Source organism: Malus domestica, chromosome 16 (assembly GCF_042453785.1).
Source record: "Malus domestica chromosome 16, GDT2T_hap1".
In the NCBI taxonomy this organism is placed as follows: domain Eukaryota; kingdom Viridiplantae; phylum Streptophyta; class Magnoliopsida; order Rosales; family Rosaceae; genus Malus; species Malus domestica.
Window position 1 is genome coordinate 35,880,540 of NC_091676.1, and position 17,722 is coordinate 35,898,261.

The 17,722-nt window shown below is 36.6% G+C and overlaps 1 protein-coding gene and 1 non-coding gene across 2 annotated transcripts; one reads left to right on the forward strand and one right to left on the reverse strand.

The window, feature by feature from the left end:
* The first annotated feature begins 2,401 nt into the window (after positions 1-2,401).
* Positions 2,402-5,254, forward strand: LOC103404035 (aluminum-activated malate transporter 12-like). The gene is made up of 6 exons (XM_008342892.4): positions 2,402-3,043; positions 3,149-3,289; positions 3,463-3,735; positions 3,910-4,028; positions 4,121-4,264; positions 4,541-5,254. The coding sequence occupies exons 1-6, from the start codon at positions 2,737-2,739 to the stop codon at positions 5,153-5,155; spliced, it is 1,599 nt and encodes a 532-aa protein (XP_008341114.2). The 5' UTR covers positions 2,402-2,736; the 3' UTR covers positions 5,156-5,254.
* A 242-nt stretch (positions 5,255-5,496) lies between these two features.
* On the reverse strand, positions 5,497-5,568 carry TRNAC-GCA (transfer RNA cysteine (anticodon GCA)). Its single transcript has one exon. It is a non-coding gene; the product is annotated as a tRNA-Cys (tRNA).
* Between the last annotated feature and the right edge of the window lie 12,154 nt (positions 5,569-17,722).

Sequence of the window (17,722 nt, forward strand, 5' to 3'; positions counted from 1 at the left end):
AATATGTGGTGAATTGCCCTGATAAATATGGTCTTCATCTTCTATCCACTAAAATCTAAAGTTCAAACTTTCTTTCTCCTTTTAATGTAGTTTACTGTAGTAATATCGCTTGCAATAAAAAAATATTTATTATATAAAAAATCTTGAATGGATTGGAACATAATTAACTAAAAAAACTATATTTTTTACCAAATATCGGTTAAATTGTGCTCCTTGCTACAATCTTCCCCTTTTTTCTTTTTATCTTAATTTTTTAATAATAAGAGGGTATGCCGCCACACATTGATGGTAGACTCATGCAACCCCAAAACAAAATGAGGGCGGCAATACTTTTGGTCTCCACGTCAAATGGTATGCCAAAGCAGAGCCGTTTGCCCTCAAGTAATGCATCCATATAAGTTCAAACTCGAGTTAGAAGTTCTAAACCTTGCTTGCTTTTTGCTAGACCAACTCCTTAAAGAGTACAAAAAATACAGGGAGAATATATAAAACGAGCAACCAGCAGCTCTGATAGGCCGGCACCAAGACCCACAGTTGGACAAGGAAGGAAGGTGCCAAGTGGTGAAAGCTAAGCTTCATATTGAGAAGTTGAGATGCACGGGAGCACGAGTGATGTTATTTCACACAAAAGATCAAGCAAAACAGCTGTTTGAGAACAACAGCTATATATGCCCAAATGCCAAATTTCCCATGCAACAAAGTGGTTCATAATTCATGGTGTTAGGTTAACAACAAGCTTTACTTCCTTTTCTAGCAAGTTTTGATATTTCGTCCATCAAAAGTTGGCTCTGTAATAACTTGTAATCCGTGAGCCTGAAGAGAACTGCTGCTAGTTACACTTTTTAATGCCACATATTTGTTTCCACACAAGTTTTGTGGACCCTCAGTTGCATTATTTGCAATCTCCGGTCAACTCACGTTGCACCGTTGACCCAACCAAAAATTTCTTTCATTTCTTGTATGTCAACATTGGTACGGTGCTTGCGATCTTTGTACCTGTTTTTTGATGAAGACAGAAGAACTGAAATAATTTTTAGTTTTGTTCTTCGCTAATTTAGTCAAGGATTATTTTGATTAAATTCCATTTTAGTTTTAGGTTTTATTATTCGTGTTAAGGATAGAGGGAAAGCATACAGGGAAAAATAGAGATGGGGAAGAATGGAGGGAGGGTGATGGAAAGGAAGTGGGAGAAACATAGTATAATGTATGAAACAAATACCATATTTACTTAATATCCATGAGATAAGGAAGAAATTGGAGAACTTAAATAAACCAAGTAAGAAAAGAGAATATGATTACTTAATATCTATTTGATATCATACTATAAAGAGATATCCACACTTTTTCGATTTCATATGTTTTAATAGATATCACAGAAGTTAGGAATGAAAATTGTTTCTAATGTAAATCAAATGGTGGAATGAATTGAAGATCAAATTGAATGATGCAAATCGGGCAACAAGAAAAAGGGTTTGCATATTTAGGCTCCGAGTATGATTTGGGCCCATGACCCCCCGTTTAGAAGAGAACGAAGTCGCATCAAACACACTACTTTGTTGTGACATATGCGCTTTTGGGTCAAATTCCATCATTTGCAGTGTTTTAAGTCTTTAAGGTATTTTTTGTATTTTGTTAATCGTTTAATTCTAAATATAAGACTCCTAGGGCTTCAAGGGTTAAGAGACATTATAAATAAAATGTTTAGACATTATGTTTGTTATCTATTAATTATCCCTAATTAAATTTTGAAGTTTTGTACTACTTTATGGTAGATTTATTCTTTTTCGCGTTGCACTAATAATCATATTTTAGTAAACCCTTGTAACTTAAAATTCAGATTGATTTGATTTTAATTCTCATTTCTTTTGCTTTTTCTTTTCTCCTTTTATAACTCTTCCCCTTTTCCTCTAGCCTTGATATTGGATAAATCAAACATATCAAGTTTGATATTCAAGTACACAATTTTGGATTAGGATAAAGTTTCCGCTAATGGAAATTTGAGATCTCAAATATTGGCATTGTTAATCTTAACATATATGAATATGATCTTAATTTATAGTTGAGAATCTCTACATGATGGACAATTTCTTTATTTTTAAGTATTTGAGATCTGAGAACACATGGTGCAATACAAATTTTAAATTTGGCTGATGTTCAGTGGCCGGTTTGTGTGAGTCATTGACCTCCCTCCCATGCCATAAAGTGAAAATAAATACTTGTCAAATATTACTAGTAGTAAATTATGGAAACCACTAATCAAGGTTGAGTAAATAAACAAAACAGTTTTGAGTGATGAAATCAATATTGATTCTCACTACTTGTGAAAGCAACCCATATTTAATACGACACCCCACTTTTGTGCTAGGCATGTGAAATGTAGCAACAGTCACCAATCTCATTTTCTCACTCCATATAAAGTAACCCTAAGCTATGTCAGAGAGAGAGCTGGGGTTTCCTGTATACAACAAAGACTCCCAGCCAGCCAGCCAACCAAGCACATCATAATACTCAGCACTATTTTAATACTACCCCTAGTATGGCTGCATGGTGTTGTTCCTCAAACTGATTTAACTGAATATTTATATAACCACACATACATATACATGTATATACCAAACTTCTAGTGATCAGAACTCTAATGATCTGATCATCCCTCCACCAGTTTCAGTTTGTGGGTGTCCTTTTTTTCTTTTTTTTCTTTTTTTTTTCTGTGGTGGGGAGGAGGGGTGTCCCTATATGTTTCCCAAAGTTCATGCAGGTATGGAAATGGACATGGTCAAGGATTGTGGTAAAAATGAAGGGAATGCATTGAAGCGTTTGCAGATTTTTGCCGAAAGAATGAAACGATTTCCGGGTTTGGTTTGGAGCACGGTGTGGACCGTCGCACGGGATGACCCGAGAAGGGTGATCCATGCTTTGAAAGTTGGCTTGTCTTTGACACTGGTTTCCTTGTTGTATCTGATACAGCCGCTGTTTGTTGGGATTGGACAGAATGCCATTTGGGCTGTCATGACTGTGGTTGTTGTGCTTGAGTTCACTGCAGGTAATTGATTAGCCTATGATTTGTTTAAATAATAAGTACGTGTATATTATACGCATATGTGATGAACAAAAGTTGTTTCATATTTTTATTGTTGTTTGTAAATAGGGGCAACTTTGTGCAAGGGACTGAACCGTGGATTGGGGACATTGTTAGCTGGATCATTGGCCTTTTTCATAGAGTATATTGCAACTGAATCCGGTCGGACTTTCCGAGCAGTTTTCATCGGAGCGGCAGTCTTTCTGATTGGTAATCTCATCTGTGTTCACCAAACAATCTTTGATGACATTTTCTAGTGCAAGAAAAGACCAAGATTATTTTTTCATGTTAACTTAAAGTTAGTTCTTTAGCCTAATTTGTCAATTTTCTCCACTACAATTTTTACTAATATTTTGCTATGTTGTCACTTTTTGATTTGGCAGGAGCTGCAGCCACATACATGAGGTTTTTTCCTTATATTAGGAAGAACTATGACTATGGAATCGTGATATTTCTCTTGACCTTCAACCTAATAACCGTGTCAAGCTACCGCGTTGAAAATGTCTTGAAGATTGCGCATGAGAGATTCTACACCATTGCCATAGGCTGTGGTATCTGCCTAATGATGAGTCTACTGGTATTTCCTAATTGGTCAGGAGAAGAGCTCCATAATTCCACAGTGTTCAAGCTTGAAGGCCTAGCTAGAGCTATTGAAGGTATATGCAAAGTTGCTTATCATCATGATCATATTTTTGACCTCTGCATCCAAGTTTTAATCTCCCTGCCCGTATTTTAGATTAGATTAGAATATTGTTCAAATAAAAATAATAATAATATCAATAACTAAACCTGCCATGATTCAAAGTATTTTGGGATTTTTGATGTTGCAGCTTGTGTGAATGAGTACTTTAGGGAAGAAACAGAACTAAACCAAGACAAATCAACAGAGGATCCCATATATGAAGGTTATAAGGCTGTTTTGGACTCCAAGTCTCTGGATGAAACCATGGTAATTGTGTTTCTTGGAAATGTTTGGTTTCGTTTATATTTGATATTCAACTTGACGGATACGTGAAATCTTTGGTGTTGCAATTTGAGCAGGCCTTACATGCAAGTTGGGAACCAAGGCATTCAAGACACTGTCACAGATTTCCATGGCAGCGATACGTGAAATTGGGAAACGTTCTTCGACATTTTGGATACACCATTGTAGCTCTACATGGATGTCTAGGAACTGAAATTCAGGTAAAATATGTATCCTAATACAGTTGCCCTATTTGTTAATATTCATTAGAAGAGAAGAGAGAGAAAACATATAAAGTACGATGATTGTCACGAGAGTTATGATTATGTGCCAGAGAACCCTCATAATCTGCTCATAGTGAACAAGAATATAGGTCACATGTTTCGTGTTGTGATAGATCGCAGATTTGGAAAATAATTTCACAAAAGGGGATCTAATTTTGGCTTTGGTTTTTCTTAATAATTGAGGTACTTTTTTCTACTAAATTTCTGTTGCAGACCCCAAGATCTGTTAGGTTACTCTTCAAGGACCCATGCATTCGCCTTGCAGGAGAAGTATCGAAAGCACTAATGGAACTTTCCAACAGCATGAGAAATCGCCGCCATTGCTCTCCCGAAATACTATCCGATCACCTCCATGAAGCTCTCCAAGACCTAAACACAGCCATAAAATCACAACCAAGACTGTTCCTAGGCTCCAACAGCAACCAGGCTACCAACATGCTTGCCCTAGCAGCGGCACACGCCACACAACAAAAGCAAGGAGTCTCGTTATCAAGCGTGAAAACCGACAGTTCAGCGCTACTCGAGTGGAAAACAAAGAGGGCTAATGAGCAGGCAAAGGAGCCGGAGAGAAAGTTCTTGAGGCCACAGCTGAGTAAAATTGCCATCACCAGCCTCGAGTTCTCGGAAGCGCTTCCGTTTGCCGCTTTTGCATCTCTGCTGGTGGAGACGGTGGCAAAGTTGGATCATGTGATCGAGGAAGTTGAAGAGTTGGGGAGGATTGCATGCTTCAAAGAGTACGAGCATGGGGATGAGAATATTGTTGTAACTTATGAGAGGCCACCGGTGAATCCTATCCAAAACCATTTGCCTTCCCATGGGGCTGATTAATTATTAAGACTTAATCTGTACAAGGAAGGAAGGATGTCATAATCTGAATATTATTGGCAGTGGTTAGCTAATTATTGTTAATTTAAACTATTTGTCATATATCTTTAGCTTGCTTGTCTCTACAGAACAAATGTTCATTGGATTAGAGAATAATCGGCTCCGAAAGATAGAAACCGCAATAGCCATTCTTAATATTTTTGTTTCCATGAAATTTGACAAGGAATCTGTTATGGTTATTGTTAAAACATATTTTTATTTGATTATTCAGTTCAAACTCAGGTGCAGCTAAACGATTTGGAAAAATGTTAACTTCAAAAAACATGAACGATAAAAAATATAAAAGGGCCCAACCGGGTTCGAACCGGTGACCTCTTGATCTGCAGTCAAATGCTCTACCACTGAGCTATGGACCCACTTGCCGTTAACGTCTTAAATTAAATATCTATTGCCATAAAAATAAAGGGAAAAAATATAGACGGAGGAATGCATGATGATTATTATTATTTTTTTTTTCAGATTATCAATAATAACTCTCCTTTTAGTTTAAACATGTATATGTCTAAATAAAATATATAATTGGTATTTGAATTTAGGTAAAAAAAACAAAAAACATTTTATGCTTTAGTAAAAGGGTTTTTCTTTTTTTTTTAATTGAAAGGATGATAAGGAATTAGGTGAGTTGAACTACAAATAAGGTTTGCTCGTTGGATTACAATAGTAGCCTTAGTCTCTAATAAACTCACACAAGGCCGTTTGAAAGAACCAAGACTACAAATTCCTCTTCATTCTGTTGTGCTCGGTGAAGGAACTGCCTATAGCACACTTTTGCAGATCCAAACTTCTTTATTCTAAGTCTTCTTCTCCGGGATTAACCATCAACTACAAAGTATGGTACTTCTTTTCCGCTCAGAGCGATTTAACTCCCCAATAGAACGATCCCCCATCCCCTATCTCCAAAATTTATTACATAATGAAAGCGAAAGTAAAGGAATGCAAGCTGGGTTCTAGGCCTAAACTGGTGACTGGGGAAATTTTGGCGAATAGTAGTAATGTGAAGTGAAGATGAATCTTCCTTTTATTGACCTATATTAAAAAAAAAAAAAAAATCAAGCATCCATTGACCTAGGGTGAAATATGAAAATTTTCTGGACTGAAATCAAAATTTTCTTGTAGTGGAATTATAAGTCTTAACAAGCTTGAACCCTGGGCACATTAATGACAAAGCCAATAATTGCATGACACATTTCATTTTAAGGGTAGAGAATGTATATGGATAATATATTACAAGCTTTTGCCAATATTTTGTGAGGATAGTAGTGAATGAGATAGTACTGTTGGGTGTGGATTAATTAGTCCGTAATGATATGCGGCACACACACAAATGGCTTACTGCTTCTCAAACACTGTCTCTTAGTTATGGCTTGAAACTGAAAAGAAGCAGCCCATATAACCAGGGCCGGCCCAGGCCCAGTGCAGGAGGGGCGACCGTCCAGGGCCCAAAATAATTAGGGGCACCAAAATTATTAGGGCGGTATGTTTATATATGTTTTTATAAGAGTATAAATTTATAAAATTTGATTCAAAGACATAGAAATTTAACTAGAAGTGGTGGTTTGTCATTTGAAAATAATAAGGAGGTCTTGGGTTCAAAACACCATGTGTGCTTATTTACTTTCCTTTTTTTTACAAATTTCTTTTTATAAGAGTATAAATTTAGAAAATTTGGTTAAAGGATCAAGAAGTTTAATTAGAAATAATGATTTTTGTTGTTTAAAATTAACAAGAGGTCCTAAGTTCGAAATGCTATGTGCATGTTTATTCTTTTCAATTTTTACAAATTTTTGTTTGGTTGGTAATTTATTTTTAGTTACTATCTAGTAGCTATGTGGGTTGTTATTTTTAAATATTCGTTTTAATTCAAGTCTAATCTTCAACAAAGAATAATACGTAGACCAAATTTGCAAATTATATGACGTGTCATCAAAATGTTAAATTTAGTGCCCATTCATTAATAATACATATCAATTAAAGACTCGAAAACATCATTATTTTTAGTCCCATATTGACAATGTTAGTAAATAAGAAAAAAACACCTCACGATTTATTCAAAAACACATTCAAAGTTCAAATGGAAAACAAAACTCATCATCTATCTACTTGTAAGCCCGAAGTTTTTTTGTTTCCCTCTCTCAATACAAAATAAATTAGTCTTTCTGTGTTTCTAAATTATTGAGTTTGAAGTGTTTTTCTAAGTATAATTTTTTCGATATCTTATGTGTGAAAATAAATAATTTTCTTACATAAAGTTAGGGCACTTCTTTTTACGTCGCCCCGGGCCTCAAAAATCTCTGGACCGGCCTTGCATATAACCTGTTTGGCTGGAATATATAGGCAAGACCAAATATGATGAAATGCCACAGACCAAGTACTATGACACTGATCTCCTATTCCCATCTTCACTGGTTGACAAAGCATTCTTAAGTGATAATTTTACTGTTCGGATATTGTGTTTATTTTTAAAAAACTTAAGGGGAGGTGTATTCAATTGAGAATTGGAGAGATTTTAATGGATTTATAAATCCATGAATTTTAATGGAGTTTAATTGATTTGTAGAGATTCTATTTAAATTTTGATTCAATTCCCTCAAAATCTCATGATGAGAGGTGAGATTTGTGGATGCTTAAAATACACTACAAAATCTCTCCAATTCCCTCTAATTCCTCATCTTTTTGAAATTCTTTAAAATCAAATTCTAATTGAATACACCTAGAATGTTATAAACTTATTTAAAATCTTAATTGAATACAATCAGATTTCTAAGGATTTTAATAAACTATCTTAAAATCTCGATTGAATACACATTGAATTTCAAAGAATTACTTAAAATCTTGATTGAATACCCCTAGATTCATTAAAAGAATTAAAATCCTTTAAAATCCCAATTGAATACATCCCTCCAAGTTTTAATATTTTGAGTTTTGGAGGAAGATGTTGGCTTCCTATTTTTTGGGAAGCTGTTTTTGGTCAACAAAACTGAGTTTGTTTTCAAGTGAGAGACCTATTCTTCTTCAACTAGTTGATTAGTTCCTAATTTGTTGGCCTGATTCTTTGGCCACTTTTCCCTCAACTTTCTAATGTTAAACTCCAAGCTTTTGTCATAATTATTAGGGTTTTTTCATCAGTCAACAGATAAGAAAAAATTGAGAAACAAAAGCTATAAAAACTCGAGTGGGGGTCTAGACAAAGGGAATTCTGGGCTTTTTATCTTGAGGACGACATGACATTAAGACTACTTGGCGACATTGTCCGCGACTCAACCCAAGACACTTTTGCATCCATCAGTTTTTTGTTCACTGGTAACATTGTTCTTATTTTGGTTATATTAAGATGACATTATTTCTGCCATGGATATTGAAACTAACTCTTTCGTTAATGATTTGAACAAACCCACCAAGTTTGAAGGACTCCACTTCAAACGTCGGAGACAAAAGAAGCTATTTTTCTTAATCACCAAGAAATTTGCCTCTAACTATACCTATGAAATGTCGTCACTCCCTGATCAACCCACTATTGAACAATCCAAGTTATTTCAAACATGGACTGACAATTATTTCTCTGCAAAAATTATATCTTAAATGGTTTATTATGCGGTGACTTATATGACAACTATTCTTCCTACAAGACTGCTAAGGAACTTTGGGATGCACTCCATAAGAAATATGATACAGAGAAAGCAGGTGCAAAGAAGTTTGCAAGTAGCCGGTATCTATAGTTTCAAATAGTTGATGACAAGTCAGTGGAGGTGCAGTCACACGAGCTGCAGAAGAATGCTCATGAAATCATCTTTGAAGGAATGAATCTGGATGAACAATTTCAAGTTGCTGTGATCATTGACAAGCTACCACCGAGTTGGAAGGAGTTCAAGGACCTGTGACTGTTGGAAGCTAACCAGCCCCTGGAGTCGGGGAGTCGAAGGCAGCAAGATACTCCCGAGCAAAAGGATGTCATCTGCATCGAAGAAGAAGAAAGAGAATGAAGGGTTCTAGTCTCCAACGGCTAGTTTTGTTTTTAAATGTTTGTGTAAGTGTGTGAGTGACAAGTGTACACTCTAGATTAAATCACTTAACCCCAAATGAAGGGTTAGGATGTAATCTGGAGTAGTAAGGCTTAATGGTTGTTAAAGCCTATTGTCAATCACCTTTTTAGATAAGTATGGGTGATGGAAATGCACCATACTCTTGTGTAATGTTCACACTACTTATTCAATCAAGTCTGCTGCATTATTAGCACAGCAGAAATCAATCTCCAAGTTCTTTTTCAATTCTCTACTATCCTACCCAAGAAACCGATTCAAACACTCAATCAAAAACACAAAATAAACAAATTTTATCATGGCCTCAGAGCTTTGTTACTGATCTTACAACTTTCGGGGCGTAATCTGTGCAAGATAAGATCTTTGGGAGCACCAACGTAGTGTCTTCTATAACAACAATCAACAAACAATTCTGGAAATGAAAGGATCCAGCAGTAGCAGTGAGCTAAAAGCTCCAGTCTTTGATGGGGAGAATTATGATTTTTGGAGAATAAGAATGACAACCATTTTCAAATCCTATGATCTATGGGATATGGTTCAACATGGGTATGAACTACCTGAGATGGAGATCGATGCTCTAGAGGAGGATCTCACAGAAACACAACTCAAAACACTGAAGCAGAATCGGATGGATGATGCTAGAGCACTTGGAATCATTCAAGGTGCTGTCTCAGACACCATTTTTCCAAGGATAGCAAATGAAGAGACTGCAAAGGGAGCTTGGGAAGTTTTACAGCAAGAATACAGAGGAGACACCAAAGTTAGAAAGGTAAAACTTCAGTCCCTTAGAAGAGATTTTGAGTATACAAGAATGAGGGAAAATGAGCTGTTAAAAGACTACTTCACTAGGCTGTTTGATGTTGTAAACAAGATGAAAACATATGGTGAGGAACTGCCTAATGAAAGAATTGTCCAAAAACTGTTGATTAGTTTGACTAAACCCTATGATTCAATAGTGAGTGTTATAGAAGAAACCAAAGACACTGAAACTCTCAGTGTACAAGATGTGATGGCATCCTTAAGAGCTTTTGATCAAAGGCTCGAGAGGCATGCTGACTCTGCACCTGAGAAAGCCTTTCAAACACTCAATGTTGGATCTAGTAGTCAAGCCAGTGCAAGCAATCAGAAACCACAGTGGAAGGGCAAAAGCAAGAAATGGGAAGGAAAAGGGTATCACAACTCAAGACCTAACCAAGGCAGCAACACCAATGTAGGTCCAAGAACCAAGCAACAATGCAAGCACTGTGATAAATTCCACCTTGGAGAGTGTTGGTTCAAGGACAAGCCTAGATGCCACAAATGCAACAGGTTTGGGCACATTATGAAGGACTGCAGATCAAAGAATGTGCAACAAGTAAACTGTGCAAATCAAGTGGAAGAAGAAGCAAATGTGTTCTGTGCTTTCAATGCAAAAATGGAGAGAAACAATGAAGTGTGGTACATTGACAGTGGTTGCAGCAACCACATGACTGCACATGAGTCTTTACTTATTGACATTGACACAAACTTCATTGGAAAAGTGAAAATGGGAGATGGAAACATTGTCAAAGCCACTGGAAGAGGAACTCTGGTTATCAACACCAAGAAAGGAAGTATAAGGGAGGTGATGCTAGTGCCTGGATTGGATGAGAATCTACTTAGTGTGGGTCAAATGATGGAGCATGGCTATTTCCTACTCTTTGGGGGAACTGTGGTTGAGATCTATATTGACAGATCCCTATCAAACTTGGTGACCAAAGTGGAAGTGAAAAACAGAAGCTTTCCACTTGTACTGAAGTACTTAGAAGAAATGGCAAAGAAAGCAAGTGTGACAAGTTCTATGAAACTATGGCACAAGAGACTTGGTCATTTAAACATGACAAGCTTACAAAATCTACAAAAGGATGAAATGGTGCAAGGTATACCAAAAATGGATCAATGCAATGAAATCTGTGAAGGGTGTGTGTTTGGCAAGCATCACAGAGATTCATTTGAAGCTGGAAAGGCTTGGAGGGCAACAAAGCCACTCGAATTGATTCACTCAGATGTGTGTGGACCAATGAGAACAACAACAATCAGTGGAAACAGGTATTTCCTAACTTAGTTGATGGATCTGAGGAGTGGTGGATGGAATTGGAGCTGCACGCCATGTTTACTATGATCGTGGACTTTTCAAGTCCTATTCTAAGGCTAAAAACATGAGGGTTATGATGGGTTATTTTCACTCAACAATGTCACGAAAATTGGTGAAGTTAAGGTAAAAGTCACCTCAAGAAAGGCTGTGATTCTAAAGGAAGTGTTGCATGTTCCAGAGATTAGGAAGAATTTGGTATCTGGTTACCTCATCAATAAAGCTGGGTTTGGTGGAACTATTGGGGCTGATATGTATAATCTCACAAAGAATGGTGCCTTTGTGGGAAAGGGGTATGCCATTAATGGAATCTTTAAGTTGAATGTTGATGTTATGAATAAAATTTCTTCTTATGCTACATGTTGTGTTCATTTAATGTTGGCCTAATCGGATAAAATGTCCCCGTGGTCATAAGGTATTCGGATGATAGCCCCTGTTGTAAAAAAAATCGGATTTAAACCACTGTGGTCATAGTCTGTTAGGATTTAAACCCCTGTGGTCTAAGTCTGTTACGATTTATGTCATTCTGTCATTCCTCCATTAGGTTTAGGTTGTCAAAATCAGATAAATGGTCCCCGTGGTCATAAGGTATTCGGAAGATAGTCCCTGTGGTAAAAAAAATTCGGATTTAAACCCCTGTAGTCTAAATTTGTTAGGATTTATGCCCGAAACTAGAAGTTCTGTCATTTCTCTGCTAAGCTTACAGGTGGAACTAATAAATCACATAAAATGTCGTACCCAGTGCACAAGGCTCCCGCTTTACGCAGGGTCTAGGAGAGGTGAATGTCGGCTAGCCTTACCCCCATTTATGGAGAGGCTGCTCCCAAGTCTTGAACCCGAGACCTACCGCTCATGGGCGAAGGCACTTGCCATCGCACCAAGTGCGACCTCTGGAACTAATAAATCACATAATTCATTAAAATTCAAGATCTAATAAATCAAATAATTCAAAATGCCTTTATAAAATTAACGAGTTTTTGACTCCCGAATGTCCTACCAATTAATTAATTCTTTATATATATTCTATTTTTCTTTGACAAATAAGACAGTAATCCTTGGCGTTTTCCCAGAATTTTATGTAAACCTCTCTGAGATAAATAGTTTTTTTGTGTAATTGTAAATGTGAAGTAAGTCTTCGTATCCTATTGGTGAAACTAACTATTTGAAATTCAACAAATCCTTTGTTTTCGTCTTTTTCTTCTTGTGAAATAACTAAGATGAATGAATTTTTTTACCATAAACTGAAATCTTCTCTCCCCCCCCCCTTTTTATTGTAAGATATTTTTTTTTGATAGATACTCAGAGAAACTCTGCTCCACCTGTAAGCTTAACGAAGGAATGACATCACCTCTAATTTCAGGCATAAATCCTAATAGACTTAGACCACAGGGGTTTAAATCCGAATTTGTTCTACCACAGGGGCTATCTTCCGAATTCCTTATGACCATGGGGACCATTTATCTGATTTGGCCAACCTAAACCTAATGGAGGAATGACAGAAGGGCATAAATCCTAACAGACTTAGACCACAAGGGTTTAAATCCTAACAGACTGTGACCACAGGGGTTTAAATCCGAATTTTTTTACCACAAGGGCTATCATCCGAATACCTTATGATCACGGGGACCATTTATCCGATTAGGCCTTTAATGTTTGGCATGCAAGACTGTGTCATGTAAACAAAAAACCAAACAAATGAGTAGCTTAGGGGTTTTACCTGAACTATCACTAAATGATTATGTGAGTTTTGTAGTCAAGCCAAGATCACGAGATCATCTCATAAATTAGTACATAGAGAAATTGAACTACTTGATTTAATCCACTATTATATTTGTGAATTTGATGTTGTGTGAATTAAAAATGGAAAACATGACTTTATCACTTTTATAGATGATTGTTTAAATTATTGTTATGTCTACTATATGAAAAATAAAAGTGAAGCACTTGACATGTTTAAACTATTCATAACTGAAGTAGAAAATCAGTTTAATCGAAGGATTAAAAGGCTACGAAGTGATATGCGACTAGAGTATGAATATGGAGATTACAATTAAAACCTAGGTATTCTACATGATCCCATTGCACCTTACTCCCAAAAAAATGAATGGTAAAGCTGAAAGGAAAAATAGGACACTGTGAATTAACTGTGGTTGTGCTTCTCAACTTGAGTAGTGCTTCATTTTGGTGAAGTGAAATGTTGTTAATTGTTCGCTATGTACTTAATAGAGTCCCATCTTTAAAACCAAAAATACCACCCTATGAAACATGGAAAAACAAGAAGCCAAATGTTTCTTAAGAAATTGGGGTTGTTTGGCTTTTGTGCGTAAACATGACCCTAAAAGGTCAAAACTAGCTAGTAGAGCTTTTGAATGTGTTTTCATTGGCTATGCATACAATAGTAAAGCATATAGATTCTATGATTTAAAGAACCATGTTATTACTGAATCAAATGATGTTGATTTCTTTGAGAATAAGTTTCCTTTCAAGTCAAGAAATAGTGGGGCCTCAACCTCCATTGGAACCCACCTGGGACAAGTGAACCAACATTCACTGTTTTGGTCGAAATTGATTCCAAACCAAGGAAAAGTAATAGAACTAAAGCAGCCAAGGACTTTGGAACTGACTTTCATGCTTATGCACCGGAAGATCCCAAAACGCTCCAAGAAGCTTTGACTTCCTTGGATGCAGACTTATGGCAAGAAGCCATAAATGATGAGATGGATTCACTTGAATCAAACAGAACTTGACACTTGGTTGATCTTCCTCCAAGTTGCAAGACAAGTGGATGCAAATGGGTGCTTAAAAAGAAGCTAAAGTCTAACGGTACAGTTGACAAATTCAAGGCCAAGTTAGTGTAGCTAAAGGTTTTAGTTTGACACATTTTGAAAATTGCATGTGTGTTACATCTGAAAATAATTTGTGTGCCGTGACATGTTTCTACATTGATGACATGCTTATACTTGGGTCTAACATTCATGTAGTGAATAATGTCAAAAAATTTCTATGTCACAATTTTGCTATGAAAGATTTAGGAGAATCAAGTGTTATCCTTGGTATACATACTACCAAGACCGAGAAAGGGTTGTCTCTTTATCGGTACATTACATAGACAAGATTCTAAAGAAATTCAATTACTTTGATTGTAGACTAGCATGTACTCCATATGATCCTAGTGTAAAGTTGTTCAAGAACACTAGTGGCAGTGTTAGGAAAACTGAGTATTCGAGCCTTCGATAAACTACTGATTGCTCTAGGTCAGACATAGTTTACGCAGTTGGAGTACTATGCAAGTTTACAAGCATGACCATCAATTATGGTCTATTTTATAAGAAGTTTCATGTTGTCCTTGAAGGATACATTGATGTTGATTGGAATACACTTTCAGAAGACTTTAAAACCACAAGTGGTTGTATTTTTAATATAGCTGGAGCTGTAGTATCATGGAAATCTAAGAAATAGACCATACTTGCTTAATCAACAATGGAGTCTGAAATGATTGCTCTAGCAACAGCTAGTGAAGAAGCAAGATGGTTAAGAGATCAGTTGCCTAACACTCCTCTATGGGAGAAGCCTATCCTTGCTGTTCTCATCAAAGTGATTGCACAACAGCCATTGCAAAGGTTCAGAATTGGTATTACAGTGGTAAGAGACGACAAATTGTCGTAACCAGAGCACAATCAGAGGGTTTTTCTCTATTGGAGCTGGTAGAGTGAATCAGAGGGTTTTTCGCTATAGGGATATTCTTGATAGTTTCACCTCTGTGATGGTGAAGATTAGGCCGCCTCCAATGAAGTTTTTAGGGCAAACATCTACCACTGTCACTAAACTGGGATATAAGCACATGCGCAAATTGTGTTGGCTTCGAACATCACCCAAGAAGAGTTGTGTGTGCATTGTTGTCAGAGGTAGAGTTCAAAACTAAGTGTTGCTCTGGTTGATCTAAAGCAATGTCACTATGTAATGGTTCAAGTTGTAACAACACCTTTACTTATGCATAGCTTTATAATGTTTTACTCAATGACAAGTTTTTAAATAATCAAGTCGGGGATTGTTGGGTTATTGTGTTTATTTCAAAAACTTAGTTTAATATTTTGAGTTTCGGAGGAAGACGTTGGCTTCCTATTTTTAGGGAAGTCGTTTCTGTTCAACAGAAAAAATTTTGTTTTCAAGTGGGAAACCTGTTTTTCTTCAACTAGTTGATTTAGTTCCTCATTTGTTGGCCTAATTCTTTGGCCACTTTTCCCTCAACTTTCCAATGTAAACTCCAAGATTATTTTTTTATAAATATTAGGGTTTTTTCATTAGTAAATAGATAAGGGAAAGTTGAGAAACAGAAGCTACCAAAACTTGAGTTTTCTAAGTAACTAAGAGGGGTGATTGTTTTCGGATCTTTCTTTTTGCAAGTGAGGGTCTAGACAGAGGGAATTTTTGGGTTGTTTTATCCTGGGAACTGCATGGCATTGAGACTGCTTGCACAACTTGAGCGGTGCCGCGAAACGTCTTAAAGAAAGTCTCTCTCTCTCTCTCTCTCTCTCTCTCTCTCTCTCTCTCTCTCTCTCTCTCTCTCTCTCTCTCTCTCTCTCTCTCTCTCAATTGCATTTTACATGTAACACTAGTGATTAAGAAAATTACATAATTGTAAGTGGTAGGTTGCCTTGATGATTAGGGTTTTCATCTTTAACTCACTACGCCTTGAATTCAAACATTTTCCCCTCACCTTAGTGTAGACTAGTATAGAATATCGTTTGTATTAAAATATAAACAAAACTATTTAGTTAATGTATATAATTGAGTTCAAACCATATAATACAGGTCTATAATTCTTTTCCAATGCATCTCTAATGTATAATTGAGTCCAAATGGTACAATGAAATTCCATAATAATTCTCGTGCATATCTAATGTATTATGTATAATCCCTCTAGCAATTACGTCTCTCACGAAAAGATACAAACACAAACAGAACGATGGTTTAATTGTACATATCACAGTGAGAGGCATAAAATATGAAAACACATCTAGTTCAGGGTATTTAATTTGTGATTTGTGCGTATTAGCATATATTATAGTACAAATGGAATCCTAAGTCACATTAATAATAACAAGAAATCAAATTCTTACCTTCTTTGTTTCCACTGACCATTTAGTCTAACAAAATCTATCATCTACTTTGTTATAGAAATTCTAAGTTCAAATCTTATGGACAATTATGACCCAAATTTTTTTTAGTAACATTGACCCTTAAGTCATATGATGATTTTGAGCAGGGTAGGGAACTCAAGTGTTGCTATAAGGCCACAATTGACGCATTTAGTGCCATCTAATTTCCACAAACTCTGTGACTTCAAGGGGCAATCTGCCATAATTGGCTACACAAACAAGTCCTTCAAGTTTGGTGCATTCAACCCTGAAGGCCTACAGAAGCACAAACGACAACTTCCGCTTCTACTGAACAAACAATGCCATAACTGATCCAATTTTTCTGCCCAAAGTAGGAGGCAGTGGTGCAGCCCTTTTCGATTATGCTCGGGCAGGCTGCAATTTCGGTCCAATGGGCTGCTTATCGGGCCACCCTAGCGCCGCCTGCCTAGATACTAATTTAGAAAAACTAATGAAAAGAGCTTGAAAACTTTGGATTTTAACCAAAAACCATGTTACAACTTTATTTAATGGTTAGTACAAAGCCCAATACTAAAGCAGTCCAACTACAATGGCCCAACCAAAATAATATCATTACTTGTCGATTTTGCCCCTAACGTTTTAGGTTAAGTCAGTTTCGTTTTATTCCGTCAGTTTACTTTTGCCCCTGTTAGAGAGCTGAAAAAGTCACGATTCTTTATATTCACCCCCAACAACCCATAAATCCCACGAGCTCCCTCTCGCGCTCCCCAACTCTCTTTCTCACTTTCTCTCTCTAACTTTCTATCTGTAACTCCACTTCGATTTTTCAAGTTGATGATGGGAAACTGATTTAGTGCGCAAATAAAGAGAGGAGAGAGAGAAGAACACACATAAATTCTGGGTTTTATTCATCTGTCATTTGATTTTCTAATCCCGGATTGCTTCTCGTTTGCTTCCAAATCCTGAATCCTTTCTTGAGGTCAACGGGGGTGTTGAATTTGATTAGTCTGAGGTTGGTGAGTCATCACAGAAGAGGGTTTGTATTTCAATTCGGAGGGAGGGAAGTTGATTCAGTGGAACTGGATTTGTCAAAGTGGGTGACTCCGCTGATGGATTCACAATGGCAACATAAACTGATTCGCTGGCAAGCTGATGTGGAGTTAAAGGGCACTCAATGCACTAAAACTGATGTGGGTTTACAATGTCAGCATGTAAAACTCTTAACAAATTTTGCTAAAATTGT

Coding starts and splice junctions, on each gene's coding strand:
- LOC103404035 (XM_008342892.4), top strand. CDS start 2,737: ATGTTTCCCAAAGTTCATGCAGGTATGGAAATGGACATGGTCAAGGAT. Junction 3,736..3,909: donor CCTAGCTAGAGCTATTGAAG/GTATATGCAAAG, acceptor TTGATGTTGCAG/CTTGTGTGAATGAGTACTTT. Junction 4,029..4,120: donor AGTCTCTGGATGAAACCATG/GTAATTGTGTTT, acceptor CAATTTGAGCAG/GCCTTACATGCAAGTTGGGA.